This window comes from Pipra filicauda, unplaced genomic scaffold (assembly GCF_003945595.2).
Source record: "Pipra filicauda isolate LSUMZ 115617 unplaced genomic scaffold, ASM394559v2 scaffold926_size50673_pilon, whole genome shotgun sequence".
Taxonomy (NCBI): Eukaryota; Metazoa; Chordata; class Aves; order Passeriformes; family Pipridae; genus Pipra; species Pipra filicauda.
The window spans coordinates 19,271-43,402 of record NW_024105116.1 but is presented as its reverse complement, the minus strand read 5'-3'; the positions used below and the strand labels follow the sequence as shown (position 1 = coordinate 43,402).

The window sequence follows — 24,132 nt, the reverse complement described above, 5'->3', positions numbered from 1 at the left end:
GAAGCAGCCAGGTGGAGGTAGAGTGACAGCAGGGGAGGGGGGGACACACGACCCCCCAAAATCCTCACGGGGATGGGGGGGGTCCAGGCTGGGCCCGAGGCTCTGGGGAGGGGCTGCGGCCGCCGCCGGCTCAGGAGCTCTGTGGGGAGAGAAAAGGGGGGGACACCGGGGTGGGGGGTCAGGGGGGACACCGGGATACACCGAGACCCAGACTGAATCCAGCGGGATCATATGTACTGGGATCATACTGGGATCAGACTAGGATCATACTGGCAGCAAGTGGTTCTACGCTTGGGGCAACTGGGAGCTACTGAGATCCCACTGGGAGCAATTGGGAGCAACTGGGACCATGCTGGGCACAACTGGGATCCTATTGGGAGCAACTGGGCCCACAGTGAAGGCGGCTGGGGTCATACTGGGACTGACTGGGAGCGTCCTGAGGGCAGCTGGGACCATGTTGGCGCAACACTCCCCCCAAGGCAGCCCCATGTGCAGTTGGCCTTAAATCAAGGGGCCGTTCTGATTCTTTGTAATGTCACGGAATCAAGTGGCACCGTGACACTGCAGGGCCTCATGGACCAAAGGAATGCAGGGACACTGTGGAATCTCATGGAACCAAGGGGTCATAGTGACTCTGAAGAGTCTCATGGCACCCCCTGTGCCTCCCCAGAACTCCATGGAATCAAGCAGAGCCGCTGCCTCCCCCCCGCCGCCGCAGGGACCGGTGTCGCCGGCTCTGCCCCGCTTGGACACCTCTGGAGTCAGCGTCTTCTTGGGCAGCACCACTGATCTCAGACCAGAGATTTGCCCAGATTTGGCTTTGCCCCCTCTTTCCTTGGTTTGTTTTTTGTTCTTTGTTCATTCGGGGGGAAAAGGGGGAAAGCAGGCACGTGTTGATCCCTGTTTTGATCTGTTTACAAAAGGGAGTTGGGGCAGGGGGGCAGAGAGGAGGCAATTTCTCTCTCTGCTGTTCTTTGAACTGTTCTGTTGGTATTGCTGGTTTTGCTGCTCTATTTCTCATCAGTGAACTGCCACGGCCCGCGGGGGAAAGGAAAATGGGACCGGGCACTGCAAATCAGGGTCTTGACACAGTTGAGGTCTCGTGAAGCAATGCCAACTCTATTAGGACAAGCAGGGACTTACAGAGGGTTGGAAGAGGGGCTGGACTCAGGATAGGGGGGGAGTAAAGGATTGACAACTCAGGGGCTCTTGGGATAGGGCAACAGGGTAGAGATGGGCGGAGTCTGGGTGTCACTAGGAGAATGGGCCAATAGGAGCTACCTCTGCACTGCACCAAACAGCAGCCAATAGCAGGCAGAGGAGCGGGAAAACAGGGCAGAACAACAGGTTTTGGCGGGAAAACTGTGAGGGAAGAAGGAGACAATATGGAGGATACGATTTTTAAAACAACAAGCTGGGGTACATACAACACTAGAACAGTACAACAGTCATAGAATCATAGAATCATAGAATCGATTGGGTTGGAAAAGACCTCCGAGATCATCGAGTCCAACCCTTGGTCCAAATCCAGTCCATTTACTAGATCATGGCACTCAGTGCCACGTCCAATCTGCGTTTAAAAATCTCCAGGGATGGTGAATCCACCACCTCTCTGGGCAGCCCATTCCAATGCCTGATTCCTCTCTCTGTAAAGAATTTTCTCCTGATATCCAACTTAAATTTCCCCTGGCGGAGCTTAAGCCCGTGCCCCCTTGTCCTATTGCTGAGTGCCTGAGAGAAGAGACCAACCCCCACCTGGCTAGAACTTCCCTTCAGGTAGTTATAGACGGTGATGAGGTCACCTCTGAGCCTCCTCTTCTCCAGGCTAAACACCCCCAGCTCCCTCAGCCTCTCCCCATAGGACTTATGCTCCAGTCCCTTCACCAGCCTTGTTGCTCTTCTCTGGACCCGCTCCAGCACCTCAATATCCTTTCTGAACTGAGGGGCCCAGAACTGAACACAATACTCCAGGTGTGGCCTCACCAACGCAGAGTACAGGGGAAGGATCACTTCCCTGCTCCTGCTGGCCACGCTATTTTTGATACAGGACAAGATCCCATTGGCCTTCTTGGCCACCTGGGCACACTGTTGGCTCATGTTGAGCTTCCTGTCAATTAGTACCCCCAGGTCCCTCTCTGCCTGGCTGCTTTCCAGCCACTCTGTGCCCAGCCTGTAGCGCTGCAGGGGGTTGTTGTGGCCAAAGTGCAGGACCCTGCACTTGGCTTTATTGAACTTCCTCCCATTGGAATCAGCCCATCTCTCAAGTCTATCCAGATCCCTCTGCAGAGCCCTCCTGCCTTCCAGCAGGTCGACACCCCCTCCCAATTTGGTGTCATCAGCAAATTTGCTGATGATGGACTCAATCCCCTCATCTAAATCATCAATAAAGACGTTAAACAGGACTGGACCCAACACAGACCCCTGGGGAACACCACTGGTGACCGGCCGCCAGCTGGATGCAGCTCCATTCACCAGCACTCTCTGGGCCCGACCCTCCAGCCAGCTCCTAATCCAGGAGAGGGTACACTTGTCCAAGCCATGTGCTACCAGCTTTTCCAGGAGTATATTATGGGAGACAGTGTCAAAGGCCTTGCTGAAGTCTAGATAGACCACATCCACAGCCTTCCCCTCATCCACCAGGTGGGTCACCTGATCGTAAAAAGAGATCAGGTTGGTCAGACAGGACCTGCCCCTCCTAAACCCTGGAGTTGCCAGGGTCCTGCTTGCAGCCTTTTTTGTGGATTGGGGTGACATTCGCCAACCTCCAATCATCTGGGACCTTCCCAGAGAGCCAGGACTGTTGGAAGATGATGGAGAGCGGTTTGGCAAGCTCTTCTGCCAGCTCCCTCATCACCCTGGGCTGGATCCCGTCTGGTCCCATAGACTTGTTAGGATCCAGCTGGCTCAGTAAGTTGCTAACTACATCCTCCTGGAATACAGGAGGGCTATTCAGCTCTCTGTCTCTGTCTATCTGCTCTAGAGGCCAGTTGTTCTGAGGGCCACCTGTTTTACTGCTAAAAACTGAGACAAAGTAGGTGTTAAGTACCTCAGCCTTCTCCTTATCTTTGTTAACTATATTTCCCTCCAAGTCCAACAGAGAATTGAGGTTTTCCTTGCCCCTTCTTTTGCTATTAATGTATTTATAAAAGGACTTTTTGTTATCCCTAACTGAATTAGCCAAATTAACTTCAAATTCCACTTTCTTTCCCTAATTTTTTTCCTGCATGACCTAGCTCTCTTTGTAAATTCTTCATAAGTAGCCAGCCCTTTTTTCCACAGTCTGTAAACTTTCTTTTTATCCCTGATTTCTTTCAGAACCTCCCTATTTAACCAAGCCGGCCGTCTTCCCCTCCGGCTGGCCTTTCGGCTCACTGGTATAGCCTGTTCCTGTGCGCTCAACATTGCCTGCTTGAAGCATGTCCATCCCTCCTGGACCCCCTTGTCTTTAAGGGTTGTTTCCCAGGGTATGCCCTGAATTAGTTTTTTGAATAGGCCAAAATCTGCCCTCCAGAAGTCCAGAGTAGAAGTTTTAATGATGGCTCTCCTTACATCCCTAAGGATTGAAAATTCTATTATTTCGTGGTCACTATGCCCTAGGCGGCCTCCAACCACTACATCATCCACCAGCCCCTCTCTGTTTGTAAACAGTAGGTCTAGTGGGGCCTTACCCCTGGTAGGCTCATTTACCAGTTGATGAAGGAAATTATCCTCTATACACTCCAGGAACCTCCTTGACTGCCTCTTCTCTGCAGTGTGAAGCTCCCAGCAGATATCCGGCAGGTTAAAGTCACCCATGAGCACAAGGGCTGGAGATTTTGAGACATCTGCCAGCTGCCTGTAGAATAATTCATCTCCTTCATCATCCTGGTTGGGCGGTCTGTAACAGACACCCACAAGGATGTCAGCCTTGTTGGCCTTCCCCCTGATTCTGGTCCACAGGCACTCAACCTTGTCACTGCTGACCTCAACTTCAACAGAGTCAAGGGACTCTCTAACATATAAAGCCACCCCTCCACCTCTCCTTCCCTGCCTGTCCTTTCTGAAGAGCTTGTAGCCCCCCATAGCAGCACTCCAGTCGTGTGAGTCATCCCACCACGTTTCTGTGACAGCAACTATGTCATAGTTTTCCTGCTGCACGATGGCTTCCAGCTCCTCTTGTTTGTTTCCCATACTGCGTGCATTGGTGTACAGGCACTTCAGCTGGGCCATTGATTTTATTCTCAACTCGGGCTCTACACCCTTAGGCTTATTTCTGGAGAGCCCAGTTGCCGCCCCTTCCCCCTTCAAACCTAGTTTAAAGCCCTCCTAACTAACCCTGCCAACTTACGGGCTACAGTTCTTTTGCCCTTCCCAGATAGATGAAGCCCATCTGGTTTGACGAGACCAGGCAACATGGAGTTTGCCCCATGATCAAAAACCCCAAAATTTTGACGATAGCACCATCCTCTAAGCCACCTATTGGTAAGCTGTGCTTTCCTAAACCTCTCCTCATTTATCTCCTCATTCATCCCAGCTAGCACAGGAACCGAGCCAAATACTACCTGTGCTCCTGTCCCATGAAGTGATCGGGTCAGGGCCTTAAAATCTTTTTTAATTGCCCTGGTACTCCTATTATTGATGTCATCACTTCCAACCTGGACAACCAACAGCGGGTAATAGTCTGAGGGTTGAATAAGCTTAGGAAGTGTTTTCGTAATATCCCTCACCCTGGCCCCAGGAAGGCAGCAAACTTCCCTGTGGGATGGGTCTGGCTGACATATAGGGCCCTCAGTTCCCCTCAAAATGGAGTCACCAATTACAATAACCCTTCTCTTTTTTCCTCTTACCTGTAGTTGTAACAGATCCAGTAGACCGGGGGTAACCAGAAGACCTTGTAGACAGATCTTCCTCCTGACTGTCCTCCATCAGACTTTCTGAAACCAGGGCCATATACCTGTTTTTTAAGGGCACCCTGGCAGGTGAAAGGGGAAACTGGGGAAAACTGGGGAAAAAACTGTCAGTGCAATGGTAGTCACGTCCGGTAAATAAACGTCTTTTCCAGTGTATTAGTGTCCATTCCGGTGTAGATTAGTCATCTCAGGGGTTATAGATCTGTCTCCAAGCCTGGTATTTCTGCCAGTCGTTTTCTTCTTCCCCAACAGTAAACTTTTATTTTTTTCACTTATACCTCTTTGTATCTTGTCTCCTTGTACTGGTGGGGAATAAAAGGGGAGTGAGTTAATTTGATTGGAGTTCCCACCTCAATAAATGTCTTTAAACCAGGACACATTGCTCAAGGGCTCTCTGAAATTTGGCATCATTCACAAAGGACTTGAAAACCCATTTTGTCCCATTGTACAGAGAGATAATAAAGATGTTCTCTAGTGGTGTTCAAGAGATGGTCACTGAGGGATTTCACCAGGAAGTTGCTGCCAAGAGGACTTTGTACCATGGATTTTATTTGACACTCTTCATTCAGCCAACTTCCCACCCACCACATCTTCCACTTCTTCAGTCCAGCTCTCACCAGTCTGGCCATAAGGAGACCACAGGAAACCATGTCAAGGGCCTTGATAAAGTCTGGGCACAAAACATCCCCTTCTATTCCCTCCCACAGGGGTTCTGCAATCCCTGCCTTGTCCTTCCCATGCCTGGCAATGGCTGCAGGAGGACTTGCCCTCTCCCCTTCCCTGCTGAGCCTGAGCAGTGTGGAACTCTGCCAACCCTCCTTGCTGCCCTGTTTGCAGACTGCTTCCATGTCTGCCTTTGCCAAGGCCCCAGGAAGCTCTGGGATGGCTCTGGCCTTTCCAAGGGTTTGGGAGAGGTCTCCCAGTGACACTGCCCAGCCTGCTCAATAGCCCTGACACCAAAACCTTTTCCATAGCCCACACTTGCAGAGGAGTGCCCAGGACACAACACAGGTTGTCCTGGTGGTTCTGGAAAATGAGAATTGATTTCTTCCTCGAGGCCAACCCCTCCAACTGGATTTGAGTGCAGCTGAAAGGTTCCCTCAGCATTTTGCCCGGTGCCTCCCTGCCCTGAAGGTTTGTGGCCATCAGGCTGGAGCTGAGGGGGTTGGGCAGGGGCCTGAGGAGGGGGGAGAACAAGGGCTGTGTCCAACTGTGCCAGGAGGGCTGTGCTGGGCAAGGATGAGGAGGCTGCAGAAAACAGTGGCACTGGGGAGGGGAGAGGAGCAGCTGGAGAGACCTTGTGCCTGCCCACGCTGGGCAGGAGCTGCCCCAGGATGGCAGCTCTGAAGCACTCCCGGGATGTCCCTGGGAACAGGAGGGGAAGACTGGATCTGAAAATGGAACCTGGAAAGCAGAGAGCAGGAGTGTCATGGTGTCACTGCAGGAGAGTTGCAGCCCTGGAGCAAGGTCCCAGAAGAAGTGACCCAGTGCATGCAGTGGCCTCAGAAGATCCCACAGCATCCTGGAGATGCTGGAAGGGAGCCCAGCTCTGCTTCACAAGTTCCCAGGGCCTGTCCCTGCCTGTGCTCCAAGGGCTTCCACCCCCCAGGACTGTGCTCAGAGAGCACTCAGGCCTTACAGCCAGAAAGGGGCTCAGGAGGACAGTGTGGGAGTGGCAAGAGAGCAGCTCTGCAAAGACCAAGCCCTGCTGCTCCCTGGCAGTGCTGCTGGGCTGGGATTATTGTCCCCTTCCCGTTTGCAAATACACCCTGTCCTGCAGTGTGCTGTCCTTTGGGAACATCTGAGAAGAAGGGTCTTGGACAAAGAAGACACTGCAGGGTCCTTTATTTTGTTTAAATAGTCAGAGAGCACAATTCACCATTTATACATCTCTGGGTCCAATTCAATGGGTAGACACTAAATTAGAAGGCAGATGCATAATAATATTTCATTGCACAGAAAATTATTGCAAGAAGAACCCGATGATCGCCACGAAAAACCTGAGCAGGAAGGCTGGGCCATGAAGGAGTCCCCTTCTGAATGCTATGCACCAGAAAACAGGCACTTTATTGCTCCTGAAAAGCATCCAGTCATCATTTTCCTCAGGGCATCCTTGAGCTCCTGATTCCTGAGGCTGTAGATGAGGGAGTTCAGTGCTGGAGGCACCACCGAGTACAGAACTGACACCAACAGATCCAGGACTGGGGAGGAGATGGAGGGGGGCTTCAGGTAGGAAAATGCTGCAGTGCTGAGGAACAGGGAGAGCATGGCCAGGTGAGGGAGGCACATGGAAAAGGCTTTGTGCTGTCCCTGCTCAGAGGGGATCCTCAGCACAGCCCTGAAGATCTGCACATGGGAGAAAACAATGAAAATGAAACAACCAAATGATAAAGAGATGGAAAACAAGAGATGTCCAATTTCCCTGATGTAGGAATGTGAGCAGGAGAGCTTGAGGATGTGTGGGATTTCACAGAAGAACTGGCCCAGGGCATTGCCCTGGCCCAGGGGCAGGGAAAATGTATTGGTTGTGTGCAGCAGAGAATAGAGAAAGCCAGTGGCCCAGGCAGCTGCTGCCATGTGGGCACAAGCTCTGCTGCCCAGGAGGGTCCCGTAGTGCAGGGGTTTGCAGATGGGAACAGAGCGGTCGTAGCACAGGATGGTGAGGAGGGAAAACTCTGCTGAGATGAAGAACAGAAAGGCCTGGGCAGCACATCCCTGGTGGGAGATGTGCCTGGTGCCCCAGAGGGAATTGTGCATGGCTTTGGGGACAGTGGTGCAGGTGCAGCCCAGGTCTGTGAGGGAGAGGTGGAGCAGGAAGAAGCCCATGGGGGTGTGCAGGTGGTGGTCGCAGCTACGGCGCTGAGGATGAGGCCGTTGGCCAGGAGGGCAGCCAGGGAGATGGCCAGGAAGAGCCAGAAGTGCAGGAGCTGCAGCTCCCGCCTGTCTGCCAATGCCAGGAGGAGGAACTGGGCCATGGAGCTGCTGTTGGACATTTCCTCCTTCCCCAGTGTATTTTGATCTGTTGAGGAGGAAACGTCACTGCTGAGTTAGACCAGGCTTCTGCAGCCAAACATTACACACCTCACAGCCACCCCACTCTCAGGCTCTCTCTGCTCTCTCAGACCTCCCTGCAGCTCCCTCCCCTGAGCTCTGGCTTTTGCTGCCTGAGGGGACCATTGGAAGCAGGAACTCTGTGATGGGCTCCCAAGGACTCCTTGCTCTGCTGGAGAGGGAACTTGGATTGCAGGGTGATCTCAAAATAGATGTACTCATGATACATCAAAGAGCTTCTCAGCTTTGCTGTTTGCAATTTGCCCAAATGAAGGACTGAGCTGAGGGAATTCTTTGTATTTGTTCACCCACTTGCACCTGTCACAGTTAGGAGTGGTTGTGGAGGTTTGAAATCCCTGACATTCCTATTGCACTGCAGGTCAAGTCTTGTGGGTTCTGAGGGGCACAGGGACGGTCCCTCAGTGCAGAGAGAAGAGCTGCTCTGCCCATCAGTCCTGGGCTCAGCTGCCTGTGCTGGCAGCTTGGAGCTGGAGGAGCATCACACTCAACTGTTCCCCTACAGAGAAACTGCCCAGAGATCCAGGAATCCATGTCCAAAGAACAGATTGGCACACTGCTCACCTTTTCATCTCTCCCCTCCCAGAGTGAGGCACAAACTGCTGATTGCAGCTGCCCAGAGCATTTCCATGGATTTAGCACTGAGGAGTTTTCTCCATGGGGATCCTGTGCAGCACAGAGATACTATGGCAGAGCTGTGCCCTTCTGGAGGGCACCTGCAGCCCTGCAGGACACCCAGGCAAGCAGCTGAATCCCCTGAAGGTGCCTGGAGGGCACTTGGGCACTTGGCTCCCCCAGACACATCCCCACAGCAGCACCCAAAGGGGTTGTGTCTGGACAGGAATCTGCCCATCCCAACCCCACACTGGCTCAGAAAAGCCACTGGTGAGAACAAGGAGAGCCCAGGCAGCAGGGGATGGCAGTGAAATGCCACAGTGCTGCTGCCAAGGGAGGAGGGACACAGAGAGACAGCTGGAAATCAGGGCCCTGTCCTTGGCTGGGCTCTGGCTGCTGCAGGGCAATGCACAGCCCAGCCCCCGTGGGCCTGAGGGCACAGGCTCTGCTTAGGCTGGGAAAGGAGCCCAGGCAGGAGCTGCTCAGGGAAGGGGTCTGTGCCACAGGGACAGCAGGGAGGGGCCCACATCCCCCTGCCCAGCCCTTGTGGCAGCAGCTCCCTCTCCCTGCCTGCCTGTCTCTGGGTGAGGAGCTGTTCCTGCCAGCAGCCCCTGCCTGTGCCCAGCTCAGCTCCCTGCCAGTGCTGCCAGAGCCATCCCCAGCCCAGTGCCAGGGGCAGCTCTGCCTGGGCAGGGGCTGCAGAGCAGATCCCAGACCCCTGCGGTGGCTGGGAAGGGGGAGGTGTTCTGGGGGGATGTGCTTCCTGAGAAGGGCCCCTGGAAATGGAGGAGGTGGAGCTGAAGCTGTGAGGAGCCCTGACCCTGCAGCTGAAGGGCCCTGCCCTGCCCAGCCCTGCCCTGCCCTGAGGGGTCACTCCTTCCACCCCCCCCCTTCTCCCTGCAGGGCCGTGGCAGCTCCTTGGCCGGGCTGAGAGCTGCCCCTGGCAGGCAGCAGAGTCCCTGCCCCAGCACACAGAGCCCTGGGGCAGGACCCTGCTCTGCCCCACAGCCCTGGGCACCCCTGGCTGCACCCCCACCTTCCCACCCCACAGCCAGCCCTGGCCCAGGGAACCTTCTTGCCCTGGGCCTCTGAGGGGGCAGCAGCAAGTCCTGCTCTGCAGCAGCTTCTCCTGCTGCACCCCAGCAAATCCAGCAGAGCCATCCTGACAGCTCCTGCCACTGCTGCCATTTGGCAGCTGGCAGAGGCACTTGCAGGAACTCCCCTGCACTGCTCTGCAGCCACAACCTGATCCTGGCAAAGGGCTGGCAAGGTTCCTCCCTGAGCAGCTCTGCCCTGTCCTCCCACCCCAGGATCCCTTGAACCTCCTGCTCCCTTCTCCTCTCTGCCCTTGCTGCCTGCAGCTCCTGCCCTGCTCTGCCATGTGGCCACTTCCCCTGCACTGCAGCAACTGGGAGAGTCCTGCTGAAAGATCCTAGAAGCTGTGGGATGTGCCAGCTTGAGGAGATGCCTCCAGGAAGGGAAGCTGAACTTTCCTACAGCCAGAGAATTCTTCCTTCAAATCCTGGGAAGGTGTCTCCCATAGTGAGAGCTCAGTCACCTCCCAGCCCAGGCTGCCTCTCATCTTCCTCCCTTCTCTCCTGTGCCCTGGGTGCTGCAGGCAGTGCCCTCAGCCCTGCTGGGCTGTGCAGAGGAGCTGCTCACCAGCAGAGCTGTCTCTTTGAAGCTCTTCTTGCTTGCCAGGAGCTCCCTGTGTGCCAGGAGCCCGGCCCAGCTCAGCAGCACAGCAACAGCCCCAGGCAGCCCTTTCTCTGCCCCTCTGGGCTCCCTCCAGCTGTCCCTGGGGCTCCAGGGGAACCTGCTGGCACACAGCTGAAGGAAATAATGATGTGCCTTCTCTCAGCTGGGCACAGACACTTCTTTCAGCACTGTCATTTCTCCAAACAGACACAGAGTTAACTTCAAGAGTCCCCTTTTCATGTCCCATCATTAGACAGGAAACCCAGACAGTGCCCAGGAGGGATCTCCTTCACCTGCACTGAGGGAAGGGACTCAGCTGAGTCAGCAGAGGTGTCTCCTTGTGGCTCTGCAGACCTGGGGCCAGAAGGACACTCAGCTCCCTCCACAACCCCCATGGGCTGGGATTCCTCCTGCCCCAGCTCAGTGGGCCCAAAACAGGCCCCTGCAGTGACTCCTTGTCCCAGCTCCCATGGGAATGAAGGAAGACCAAAGCCAGGAGTGACCTGCTGGGACACAAAGCCCTGGTTCCTCCTGAGGGGCCAGAGGTGACCGAGATTCCTGCTGGGAACTGCAGGCTCCAATGCAGCAGTTCCTAGGGACAGGGCAGCAGCTGTGGGATCTCCTTGGAGGCTGCTGGGACATTGCTTTGGCCAACTTCAGTGGCAGAAGGGACCCACATGTAGGACAGGGGAACCTGTCACTGTTCCTTCTGTCCAGGGCAGCCCCTAGAGGTGTTCAGGTGACCAAATGGAGTCAGGTGGCACAGGGAGAGAGGTCTCTCTCCTGTTCTTTCTCAGGGTATTTTCTACAGGTCCTCAGAGTACAATGGCCATTGTCTCCTGGACATCCCTTCACTGCTGAACCTACTTCAGGGCAGCTGAGCCTGGATTGAACAGCCAAAGAGGGGCCTGTAGTGCCAGGGGAGGTGCCAGGGCTCTGCAGCACAAGTGCAGCAGCTGCCCTGGACAGCACAGGGCCTGTGCAGGGACCCCGTCCCCATTCCCAGCAGTTGTGGGACAGGCACCACCCAGGGCTTCTCAGACACATGGGGGCCTTTGGGGCAGGGAGTGAATCCCAGCCCTGCAGGGACACAAAGGCTGTCCCTTCTCTGCCCAGCCAAGGCCGGGCCAGGCACGAGTCCAAATCCCATCAGCCCAGGCTGTCCACACTTGTTCCCTCCCTCTGCTGGCTCTTCTCTCCCCCAGCATTTCAGCAGCATGTGCTGATCTCCTCAGGGATCAGGCCTGGGATTTTCCCCCTGGGCCTGAGTCCCAGCACGTCCACCCCCAAGGCCATTGTCAGCAAAGCCTCTGCCCACCCCAGCTCTCGGGGCTTTCAGAGCAGCTTTCCCCTCTGCAAGTCTGTTCTTACCCCGGTGCCCCCGCTGAGGGGCTGCAGCCAGACAGGCCCCAATGCCCTGCGTGTGGGGCACAGGCAGGAGGAGCTGCAGCCCCAAGTCTCTCTTCATTCCACTTGCAGGCAATAACAGCCCAGGCCTGCTGAGACAGCTCCCAGGTTGCAGGGCTGTGATGGGTTGGGAGAGAAGGTCAAGGAGACACAGGAGAGAAGGAGCAGGAGAGAGGTGTCCTTAGCAGGAAGGAGCTTCTGGGACCTGTGGAGCTGCTCTAGGGGATGAACAAACTGGGTGAACTTTTGTGGGTGAGGGTGAGAGGAGAGAGTGGTTTGGGTGACATTGTGGAGTGAGACAAAGAGCCCATTCCAGTTGGCTTTGATAACCCTGGAATTCACTGGAAAGGCAGCACGAGGGGATGGAAAGAGTCCCAGAGGTTGGTGCAGGGTCTTGGTGAAGACAGCCCTTGGGCCACAGGCCTTTAGAGCACAGCTGCCAGGCTGGTGGACAACAGGGAGGCTCATCTGCATCTGCTTCTGTCCAAGGGGAACCAAGAGGTTCCCATAGTAAGTGACTGTAGTGATGGGAATGTACGATGGTTGCCATGGTAAGTGACTGTAGCAACGCGACTGTTGATTGTTGCCATGGTAACTGACCATAGCAATGGGAATGTATGATGGTTGCTATAGTAACCGACTGTAGCAATGGGAGTGTGTGGTGGTGGTTGCCATGGTAACCAGCCGTGGCAATTAGAATGTATGGTGGTTGCCATGGTAAGCGACCAGAGCAATAAGAATGTATGATGGTTTCCATAGTAACCGACTGTAGCGATAGGAATGTATGATGGTTGCTATGGTAACTGACCGTTGCAATGGGAATGTGTGGTGGTTGCCATGGTAACCTCCCATAGCAATGGGAATGTATGATGGGTGTCATGGTAACTGACTGTAGAAACGGGAATGTGTGGTGCTTGACATGGTAACCGACTGCACCAGTGGGAGGTATGGTGATTGCCATGGTAACCGACCATAGCAGTGGGATGGTTGCCATGGTAACTGACTGTAGCAATTTGAATCTATGCTGGTTGCCGTAGTAACTGACCATAGAAACCGGAATGTATGGTAGTTGCCATAGTAACCGAGTGTACCAGTGGGAGGTATGGTGGTTGCCATAGTAACCGAGTGTACCAGTGGGAGGTATGCTTGTTGCCATGGTAACCGACCGTTCCAACACAACTGTATGATGGCTGCCATGGTAACTGACCCTAGCAACAGGAATGTATGATGGCTGCCATGGTAACCGACCATAGCAATGGGAATGTATGATGGTTGCCATGGTAACTGACCATAGCAATCGGAATGTATGATGGTTGCCATGGTAAACAACCCTCGCAATGGGAATGTATGGTGGTTGCCATGGTAACCGACTGTATCAGTGGGAAGTATGATGGGAGGGGGTGGGAAAGCAGGAGGGGTGTGTGCAGCCTGCAAGGCCAGAGCAGCAGCAGGGCCAGGGCAGGACAGCCTGCAGGAGAGATGGCCAAGGGCTCTGGCAGGGCTGCAAGGCCCAAAGGCACCCAGGCCTTTGTCCCCTTGCCTCTGGCAGCTGCCTCTGCCACTCAGGCCACCACAAGCCAACTTTCCTGGCAGGTTCTGCCCTTGGGTTCTGCCTCGCCCCTCCCTCAGCAGCCTGGCAGGGGTTGCCCAGTTTTGGCCCTTTGTTGTTCCTCCCCCTCCCATCCCAGTGCCCCCAAACAGCCCTGAGCCAGCCGGGAGGGACAGGATCTGCTGGGCCAGGGCCTGGGGCTCAGCCCTTGGCCTTTGTGCTCCACAAAACCAAGGCAGGCTTTGCTCAGCATTGCAGGGGCCTGCCCAGAGCCTTTGTCTGCCTGCACTCCTGGCCTCCAAGGAGCTGCTCCAAGGAGTCCCTGGGGAGGCTTTGGCAGTGCCTGCACTCAGTGGGGCCCAGCAATGCTTCAAGGCACTGGCAGTTTGGCTTCTGACTTCTTCAGCAGCTGCTTCAATCTTCTCTCACTACCTCAGGATCATGGGCTGGGCTGCAAACACACCCTGGGGCTCATTAAAATCCTGAAATCCCTCAGGATCTCTTTGTCTTCCTTTAATTGTCTTCAAGGCAATTTCAAAACAAGTCTTCAAAGTTTGTACTTTTTTTGTTTTAATTCAATTATGGATATTTTGTAGTTCAGAGAAGAGGTGATAGAGGTGTTCTCCAAGTGATCTTGATGCTGAATGTCTCCTCAGGAGATCCACACTGACCCTGGATGATCAACCTCGCTCCTCATCCCCCAACCTCACCAGTTCTGACATGGCCCATCTTGGACTGACAGCTGATGCAGCTCCAAACACACTGTGGAATCCATACTCTCCCTTACCCTTATCCTGCCTTTCCCTTATGCATTTTCCCTAAAGGTTCTCTTTATGCCATGTTGCTGTAGATGAGAGATAGAGATGATAACACTCAAAATGGCAACATACCTGTTTACCTTTGAAACAACATTGTTCTAAAATAAACCCTACATATATGTTTTCAAACACCGAATATTCAGTGTCGTTTCACTCTAATCCACCCCAAGGGATTTATTAATAAGAACCTGGTTACCCCCCCCTTTCTGGAGAGGGTGGTAGCAGACCCCTTGTAGCAGGAAAAGAATCTGATGGGAGAATGCAAGCACTGCCAGCTCTCTGTGGGGAGTTACTGCTGGTGCCAAGGGCTTGGTTTAGTGTTGAATTGTGCCCAACCCAGCCTGGTTCCCCAACCTTCCAACACACATCCTGCTTTTGGAAGCAGAGTTTGACAGGTCAGCTGCTCACTGGCCTGGGAATATGTGACTGCTGATCCATCCCTGGATAAGCATAAAAGCCCAGGGCCAACTTTGACAGAGCAGATTCTTCCACAGACTTCGTTGAAGTGTGTGCAGCTTCTGCTGGGAAGCAGGGACAGCTCTTGATGGTCACTGCCCAGGGGGGAAAAGAAAGAGAGAGCTCTGCCTTGATTTATTTCTATCAGACCCCGCCGGGCCCTCCCCGCTTCCTGCCGGGATCGGACACCGCCGGCGGCCCCGGCCCTGCCGGGCTCCATCAGCCTGAGGAATTGCTCCGGAGGAGGTGTTGTGGACGACGGGAAAGTATCACACGATCACAGTATTGATCATGACTAATCCAACTTTATTGCTGTAAGCTCCATGCTTATAAAGGTTAATAATTAGGCTCATTAATATTCCAAATACAAGCTCATCATTGGCTCCTAATTACCTAAGTTATATTTGCGCAAATGCTGCCTCTTTCTCATGGCTATAGTTACTTTATTTACTATTTGCTACTTTCTCTACCTTTCCCATCCTGTTGCTCTAATTTTTCTACCACGTATGCAGTTTCTTAAACAATACAGCTTCACAGCAGACAATGCAGCCTTGCAGTTTCTTAAACAATACAGCTTCACAGCAGACAATGCAGCCTTGCAGTTTCTTAGACAAAGCAGTTTCACAAACACACTGATCAGTGACCTTCTAATAGTTTTCTTGCTTTAGCGTGAGACCAGCGGTATAGAATCTTTAATGTGTCCTCTCTCTACCAACCAGGTTTCTGTAATATCTTCCACACTTCCCCCGCTCTGTTTAGACAATGTTAAAAACACGTCACTCATTGCCTTTGTTAGCATGCTTTGAATGCATTTAAAGGCACAAGGAACAATGCATAAAGCAGCCAGCAGTATTAGTAAAAGCGAAATTGCTTGTTTAGTGATCTCCGCAAGTCATGGTCCTAAACCTAATTTTGCTAGCCATCCCCTAATGGGATCTTTTTGAACTTCAAAGTCATTCAGGTGACTTTGCATTTCTCTGAGTTTCTGGTAGATGGACTGAGAGTGATCAGAGAGATTCATACAACACATGCCTTCAAATTCTTCACATCCATGCCCCTGAGCTAGCAATAGAAAATCTATGGCTGCTCTGTTTTGTAAAACAGCATGCCTTATTTCATCAGAGTCATGAGCCAATTCTCCCAGAATTTTCGAAGTTCTATTCATTTGATTTCTTGCCCAACAAGCTGTTCTTTGGACAAGAACCAGGCTCTTTTTTGTTCCAAAGGGGGCAAATATGGATGCAAAGAAATTTGCTGTAGGCGTCCAAAATTTAATGGGTTGGTTTTCTACTGACTTGCAGTATTTATCAAATTCAGTTTCTCGTTTGTTCCGAATATTTTTCTTTTTCAGTTGTGTTATTTGTCTCATGGTAGGTGTAAACATAGTCAACTTTCCCAAGTAACATGGTCCGCCAATGGGATACTTAGGAATGCCAGGCCATACTCTATTGCCACAAATCAAGAAGTAACCAGGTGGTAAATATTTTGGTTTTGTCACATTCATTGTTAAATTTCTGACATAACCTTGGCACCAGGTTACATTGTCATATGGAGGGCTTTGTGCTGTTATGTTTGTGGTGGATACATTCCCAATTGTTTGTTGCCATTTCAAAAAGATCTTTTCTTTTTTCAGATTAAGTCTGAAACAAGAGTCATTTCCATACACAGCTCCAAATAGTTGTAATTCACTGGGACTGTCTGTCATTGTCCTGTTCAGATTAGCCACCAACAAAAGAGACATCATACCTTTGGTGCCATTCGTGCATTCTTTGGTTACATTGCATGCACGTTCCACCTCAATTTTGGTAGGATTAGGATTAACTCATCCTTTAAAGTCACCTGTATCAAGGTAAGGAATGCCAATCAGACATGTTTGAAAGGGATCAGATGCTTTGGCCATACTCAGACAAAAATCCATTTGACCTGTTTGGTTGGCAAACGTTACCCAAATGTTTTCTCTGGGTCCAACAGGGATGCTAGGGTGCCCTTGTGTCATTAAGATTGTCTCCAAAACCCAAAACCATAAAAGGATCATCATTTTCCTTCAAATTGATTGTATGTTTTCACACAGAAATTAAGGTATCGCTGTGGATTGCCTCTAAAGGGACCACAAGGTACTATTGTTGTTAGGGGTGTATCTTTCCCACACCGGGCTGCAATAATTTTTGTACCTTTGATCACACTCAGTCTTTTTATAATATGTGTAGTGTACCAGTGTAAGTAAGCCAATAGACTCTGCTCTTCAGCTTCAAACAACAGCAATGCTTCAAGTACCTGTAACCCTCTTGCTCGTTCTAAATTACGTTGCCATGTATCAAGTGATAATGCATAAGCACAAGTTCTACACCAAATTCCTCGCAAATTATGTTGCTCAAACTACCATTTGCCTTCACAGGTCTTACACTTAAAGGCAATCCAGGCCAAGCAGCCTGGCTGCTTGCATTTGTAACAGTGTCGTGTGCCAAAATATTTTTCTGAAAATAGATACAGTGCAGTCAGTAGCAGGACAAACGCTTCATAACTATCACATTTGTTAATTTCCCGTTGCAAATTCTTGGGTAACCCTTTAATTGCACGCACTCGTGGTAGAAGCAGTATCCGAATCTTCTCCTCTATTCTCCTTTTCGCCGTCTCTGTTCTGAGCAGGGCTCGAGACATTCACAGCAGCTCGAGTCCACTTGGCAGGTATCCAAAGAGGTCCCTGTGGTGAAGAAACACAAAGATAACCTCTTCCCCAGTAGAGTACTTTTGCTGGATCTTGCCAAATCCCTGTACGTGGATCTTTAAATCTGACCCGCACCTCTTCAGGTTTCTCTGTATCCTGTTTTAATGTATAATGAATTGTTACAGGAGGATCTTTTTGATCTCCAAAAATGCATAAATGATTCAGGACAAACAGTACCTTGCTTAACCTTTTCTTAATATCAATAATGTTTTTATGTTTTTCAAGATACGTTTTTAGTGTGTAATGAGCCCTTTCTATGATTGCTTGTCCTGTGGGAGAGTGAGCAATACTTGTGCGGTGAGTGATTTTCCACTTTTTCAAAAATTGGCCTACTCTAGTACCCACATAGGCAGGTCCATTGTCTGTTTTTATCTGTTGTGGTTTCCCCATCACAGCAAAACATTCACACAAATGTCTTTCTACTTGTAAAGCTTTTTCTCCTGTCTGAGCTGTAGCCCACATAAAATGACTATATGTGTCAATACACACATGTATATATTTAAATCTTCCAAAAGGTGCATAATGTGTAACATCCATTTGCCAGATTTCATTACTCTTTAACCCTCTGGGATTTACTCCCATACCCAATCCTACACCACCATTATGATTGCTACATGTTGGACAGGATCGAACAATATTTTTAGCATCATTTAAGGTGATGTCATACATTCTTTTTAGTCCTCTGGCATTTTGATGATATTGTTCATGATCTTTCTGTGCTTTGGTAAATTCTTCCTCATCCTCTGTAGCCATAGAAACTAATCTGTCCGCCCTAGCATTTCCTTCACCCAATCCAATGTCCCATTTATGGCTTCGTACATGTATGACAGCATAGTCATGATCTCTGTTTGTTACTGCCAACCATAATTGACAAAATAACTGAAAGAGCCTCTTATTCGGGACTTCTTTGATTAGGGCCCCTTCTATCCGATTAACTACCCCTGCTACATAGAATGAGTCAGTAACAATATTAAGGGGTCTATCCATGCTAGCCAGTGCTCTGACCACCACAGTGGCCCTGGGCATGGCACCTGTGCTGCCCACCCTGACAGCCCCTCTGCCAGGCTGCGGGAGGGACACTTTGCTCTCACCTGGCTCCCTCCCTTCCGCGCCTCCTCCTGCCTGTCTGCCATGGTGAGTCAGGGAGTCTCTGTCCTTGGAACACCCAGGTGTGCTCCAGGTGCTCCTCCACTGGTTCCAAGGCAGAAGTGAGAGGAGTTTGCAGCACAGGCCAGAGCCCTGAGGCGCAGAGCCCCTGACTCGCTGCTCAGCCCTGTGTGAGCCCGGTCTCTCTCTGCCGTCTCCTCCTGTCGTCTGGTTGAGGAACACCTAACCAGGCAGGCTGGGGAAACTCAAATTTAGACAGAAGGAGCACAGAAACATGACAGTATTTGAAGACAGTCTACCTGCATCTGCAAAAAAAAAAATAAAAAAGCTTTCTAAAAGTCCAGATACTTTACAAAATGTATCCCCTCCACATAAAAAATCAGATTTCTTTTCTTACCATCTGCACAGTAGCAAAAAGGCAAATTTCAAGATAAAAAAATAACAAGGAAATGAACATACTACCACAAGTTACAGCCACTCCTACCTGAGAAAATAACTCATGAACGTTTCCTCTGAAGCCACTCAGACAATAAGGAATTGTTCATGGCATTCTACCTGGAAAAAAAAAAAAGGATGGAAATTTTCAACATTTTGGTTTAGAAAAGCAGAACAAGTCACATGCCTGAAATGCATTGATCTTTAGGTAATTATTAAGTCAAGAAAACTTATGAGAGCAGTAACTGTATCTTTACAATTCTAAAAATAAAAGGACATTCTTGGCTGAAATAAAACACTGGAGATGACAGTGACTGACACACAACACACACGACCTGTGCTTCTCGTGACTAACTGCAATCTGCTCTTCTGTCTTCCATTACTTTAATTTTCAAAGACTTAGAGATCAAATGCAAACTTAACCTTTTTTATTGAGTAACTTATCACCCAATACCCCTCACCCCTTGTGCTTTTTTTCCACATTAAAGTCTTTAGAACCAGGCTATGCAAAATTAAATAAAACCTTTAGGGACAGCAAAGTTATTTCAAAATGGCTTCTGTCATCAGCTTCTCTGAATTGTAAGTCCTACCTTGCTTGATCTTCCCAAAAAATGCATCTTTTTGCCCTTTAGAAAACAGTTTTAAAGCTTTCAGCTTCTTTAACCTTTCGTCAGATCCCAAACCAGGGTCTTTAACAAAAGGAACACTATATTTGCACTACCTCCAGCCAACTTTTCTTGCCTTTTGTGAAGGCAAAAATGGTATTTTATTTTACAGCAGTTATATTTATCATCCCAACTACTTCATACTTAAGAAGAAGTCTGGAATCAGTGGGTAAAACCACAATTTTAAAAAACATTCCTTGCTAAATTAAAAGGTATCCAAATATAAATTACAGTTCCTACACCTTGAATATAAAAAAGCAGAACTGTTAAACAAAACACACTACGAATTAAGAGGAATTAATTTTTTGAGACAATTACTTGCTATTTTATTTTCAGTTGTTTAAAGAAACCACTCAAAGCTATCAAAAAAAAAAAATCCCATAACATCTTTAAGAAAAGAGAAATCCAGCAGACACCCACCTACAGCCAGAACTTCCTTTAGGGACAGTGTGTATGCCAGAACCTGTTCTATACTGCAGAACTGTGGCTGGGTTAGAAAACCACCATAATCCAAATCTAAAATAAAGGCACGGAACATTGTGCATAAAGGTGAAGAAGTCCAGCAGTTGCTAAAACCTGTATTTCTATTTCCAAAAAAGGGCAAACTTATATTGTTGTAATGACAGATTCACATTTGCAGAGGAAGTATTGAATAATCCAGATTTACCTCCAACTGCAATGTTTAAAACCTGCACGGAGTTTTATAACCTTGCTCAAGTGTACACCATAGAAATCCAACAAATATGGCTAAACACAGCCTCCAACTAAAACTAAAGCTCTTAATATTTACCTCTTCCTCTATCACAGTGACTTTTTGTGATATATAAATAACCGTGATTCGTGAAACAAATGGGTGGTTACATCAAAATAAAACAAACGGATTGTAAAACTTAATTACACCCCCATAAAGAAATAAAACAGACCCTCACAAGGTCAAGAGGCCTAAAACCTCCTTACTATCCTAAGAATAAAATATAGTAGAACTTTAAATCTTTAGGCGCCTGTTCGTCCAAGAATGCAGGAATTATGACTGGTTGTAGAGATAACCCTTTAGCTTTAGCTGTAAGAAAACCCATCTATTAAATACTTAGCAAAAACCTGTAGAATGTATATGCATATGATATAATTAATATGCATGAAGTAGCTAAGATAAATACTAAATGTACCCTGTAGTAGGGGGGTGCAGATTTGGGAAACTGGTCCCATTTCTGTCACCCAGCCGGCTGCTGCTTTTACCAGATAATAAACTATTATTCGAAACTTATAGAAACTCGAGACTTTTCATACATTCAGAATTCCAATTTTGCCCTTACATTGGTAATTGCTGAATGCCAGCTAACACATAACAAACGTCAGGCATTCCATTTAAACTTGCATTTTTAGAAAGTCTTGCAAAAGGTCTTCTACAACTTCTAAAATTATTAGGCACCGAAAAGAAGATAAAAAATGCTCCAGAAAGAGAAATGACTGTGAGGTCTCTGAAAAACGCATAAACTGAACACTAAAACCAAACCTGACACCCCAGAAACGTTTTTAAAAGCTTTCCACGTAACACACAAACTCATCCGTTTCCTTATCCTGTAACTCATATTTAAGTAACTACCTTTGCTTCCCAGAGTGCCCCCCCTGTGCCCGGGGCCGCACCGGGGACCCAAAACCCGCCGCTGCCCCCTCGGTGCTGCATCGGGGCCGGGCCGGGCGGCCCCCGCGGGTGCTGCAGGGCCGGGACGGCAGCGCCGCAGCCGCCGAGGGGCACCGGGGCTCCCCCGGTCCCGCCGCTCCCCCTCACCCCCCACGGGCAGGACACGGCCGGGGGGCCCCGACAGTTCCCGCGGGTCCCCTCAGCGAGCGGCGAGGGGTGGCAGGGGGGGCCGGCAGAGGCAGCGCCCCCTTCCCCTCCCGGCTCCGAGGACATTTTGTTTTCCCTCCCCAGGACAAAGGACAAGGAGGAGCGCGGAGACCCCGGCACTCACCTGGCGAAGAGCAGCCCGCTGGCCGGCACCGGGGGCCCCGAGGACGGGGCGCTGCTCCGATGCTCGCCCTTCCCGCGGCCAAGGGCGGCCCCGCGCCCGCCCGGCGAGGGAGCGGCGCGGGCAGCGCTCGCAGTCCCGGCGCCATTGCTGCCCGCCCGTCCCAGCCCCTCTCGGCAGCCCCGCTCGCCCCCAGGGTGCCGGGCCCTACTCGGCCCTCCAGCGCGGCACCCGGGGATCCGGCCGGGTGTCCCCCGAGCGAGCGGCGGGGAGCGCGCCCGGGAGCCGTGCGGGAGCTGCCGCTGCTCCCCGGCCATCCTGTGCCGTGTGTGTGAGGGAGCCGCCGCCATCTCGGCTCCTTCCTCCCCGCCCCCCGCACAACATGGCCGCCCGCTCGCTCCTCCCGTTGGCCTCGGAAACGGGATGAATTCACTCCACTCGAACGAGATGAATCGCAGCTACTCCAGAAGGAAAAGAAAAACAGCCCAGGCCCTCAAAGCCACAAGTATAGAACTGAGATTTTTATTTCAAGCCAGTTTCAAGCCTGTTTCCATAACGATCTGCATTCTTGTCTCCTGTGTGCAGGGAGCACTGTAGGGCATTTCTCGATTGCTATATAAGAGTTGACAAAATGATGCATTATTCAGCAAATTGCCACATGCAGGGAAGAGAAACTGTACCTTTTCTTCTAAAATCTTACAAACGTGTATTTTTTTAATTTTTATAGACAGTCTGACAAAGCCCTGAATCCCCCCGTTGTAATGCACCATATATATAAAAGACCCCTTATATTACTAACTCAGAACAAACTTCTTCATATTTATCAATACTCGTTTGATATGGGGTCCAATCAATTTTTGCTGTAATGATTCACCACACGCTTGGATTAGAATGTCACCTGAACAGAAATAGCTCCTGAGTCAGGCTCATGTTTCCTATGAGCTTTTATATTTTCTGCCTGCAGTCAATTCACTACAAACTGGCTCCTGACAGAGCTTTACCCAGCTGGGAGAGCTCATCAGCCCAGGGACTAGAGCAGCTCTGGACACGCTGGCCTCCTAAACTCCAGAATCAGCAGCTTTAAGCGTTGCAGGAAAGAGATTTACATGCTGAAACAAATACTCTCTCTCTCTGACCAAGCCATTAACAGTGAGAATCTTGTCTCAGCTTAAAACCATTCACAGCTCACTTTTTTTTAATATTTAGTCACAGATTAGTGTTAGACGGTGAGCTGGGAGAAAATGTGAGCAGTCCAAGAAAACACTGTTTAATAATAGTAATGCCTCTAAAAAGAAGCTATCACCTCTCTCTACAAATGTGTCTTGGATTAAGGTCTAGAAACATTGAATTTAATGACAAAAGCTGAGATTTTGATCTCTCCTTGTTACTCCAAACACATGGGTCTTAAGTTACACACCTGTGCCTTTAATTCAGCACTGAGTAATTACATTTAGGTGGGTGGAATCACTCCAGGTTTTTCTTGGTGTGCCTAAACTGAATGTTGTCCTAAGGATTTGGAAGCATATGAAGTGAATTTAGGAATGAACATGTATGTCAGTAGTTGCAAAATGCAACTGAAATGAACTGTCCCAGTCTGTAGAAGGAAAGCAGAGGTCTAAATTTCAAGAGTAAAAGCAAGCACGTAGCTTTGCACATGTAGGTATAATTGCATCAGCATTCCCTGTGTTTTCCCCAACACTACTTCTTCTTTCCTATTTTTAATAATAATGGCAAAAGGAATAATATAAATTTAGGTTGTCTTGGGTACTTCACCTTTTACTCATCTCCTTCAGGAAAACTTTAAAACCTTTCCATAAAACAGAATATTGGCTATGAAGAGACCAAATGTTAGACTCAAGTGGAAGGAAATAGGTCAAAATAAAATGCATTTAACTGAGAAACTGTCTCCTACAGCACGATTTCATCAGCTCTGCCTCCTCAAGAAGTCAGGAAAAAACAGTACAGCTGCATGAAAAGTAAATGAGCAGCTTTTTCTGACTCCGGAACCAGAAAATAATGACATGAAACCCAAATCCAATGCAGCACTATCACTTGTCTTTCCAAATGCCAGCATTAATTCTCTCTCTCGCAGCTCCCAGAGACTTGTTAAACAAAGGAGCCCCATAATGTACTTTGCAAGTGAAAGGTCCCGGAGTGGCAGAAGTCAACTCCAACACAGAAGGCCCTTAACAGAAATGCTGCAGCTCGCTCCAGGAGTTTTGCACCGAAGGGGATCTGCCTGACCTGGCTCCTGCCACAATCCCTGTTTTCTCCTTGCATCAAACAAACAGTTCTGCAGCACTAGCAATAGGCTGGGCTTTTAGATCAAAACTAGTGTCTCAAAACCTGGAAGTCAAGTCAACCCGTGCAAGTCACAAAGGGCTGGTTTGGTGTGTGCACAGAGCAGTCAGGCATCTTTTTATACCAGAAACAAATTCTCTGTTTAACACATGCCTGATGAGCTGCATTTTACCTGCACACCTGGGCCATGCCCCGGATGCTGAGTGCTCAGCCAGGATGTCATCCTGATTATCCTCCCTATGCCCCTGGGGGCATTTTTGGAGCCAATTTACACCTCTAATATTTTTTGGCTCCTGGAGAGAGATCTGATTCTGCTTGCACATTGTAATCCTTTCAGAAGAACTTTTCCCTTTCCCCCCTAGTTTTCCTCACTTGTTGTTAATACTTTTTCCCCCTTAAGTTTAAAAATTAAAACCTTTGCTCTGAAA

The 24,132-nt window shown here is 49.9% G+C and overlaps 1 protein-coding gene across 6 annotated transcripts; it reads right to left on the bottom strand.

The window, feature by feature from the left end:
- Positions 1 to 15,950: 15,950 nt before the first annotated feature.
- Positions 15,951 to 23,860, bottom strand: LOC113982119 (translation initiation factor IF-2-like). Of its 6 annotated transcripts, none has more exons than XR_005567218.1 (4): positions 21,407 to 23,860; positions 18,818 to 18,888; positions 18,318 to 18,638; positions 15,951 to 17,202 (listed from the first exon to the last, which is right to left on the bottom strand). XR_005567218.1 is itself a non-coding variant. In XM_039391265.1 (3 exons), exons 1-3 carry the CDS (start codon positions 21,751 to 21,753, stop codon positions 18,885 to 18,887), a joined length of 447 nt encoding a protein of 148 aa, XP_039247199.1. In that variant the 5' UTR covers positions 21,754 to 23,860; the 3' UTR covers positions 18,647 to 18,884. The 6 variants fall into 6 exon arrangements, 2 of the variants coding, with proteins under 2 accessions (XP_039247199.1, XP_027565860.2); XR_005567219.1 differs by lacking the exon at positions 15,951 to 17,202 and adding an exon at positions 19,854 to 19,949 and having other exon boundaries at positions 17,506 to 18,638; XR_005567217.1 differs by lacking the exon at positions 15,951 to 17,202 and having other exon boundaries at positions 17,506 to 18,638; positions 21,407 to 22,015; positions 23,177 to 23,860.
- Between the last annotated feature and the right edge of the window lie 272 nt (positions 23,861 to 24,132).

What these genes read in the sequence shown, in the direction of transcription:
- LOC113982119 (XM_039391265.1), bottom strand. Translation starts at nt 21,753, where the DNA reads ATGGCGGCGGCTCCCTCACACACACGGCACAGGATGGCCGGGGAGCAG. An exon ending in AGCGGGCTGCTCTTCGCCAG is followed by an intron (nt 19,950 to 21,406) that starts GTGAGTGCCGGG and finishes CCTTTATTTTAG; the next exon opens with ATTTGGATTATGGTGGTTTT.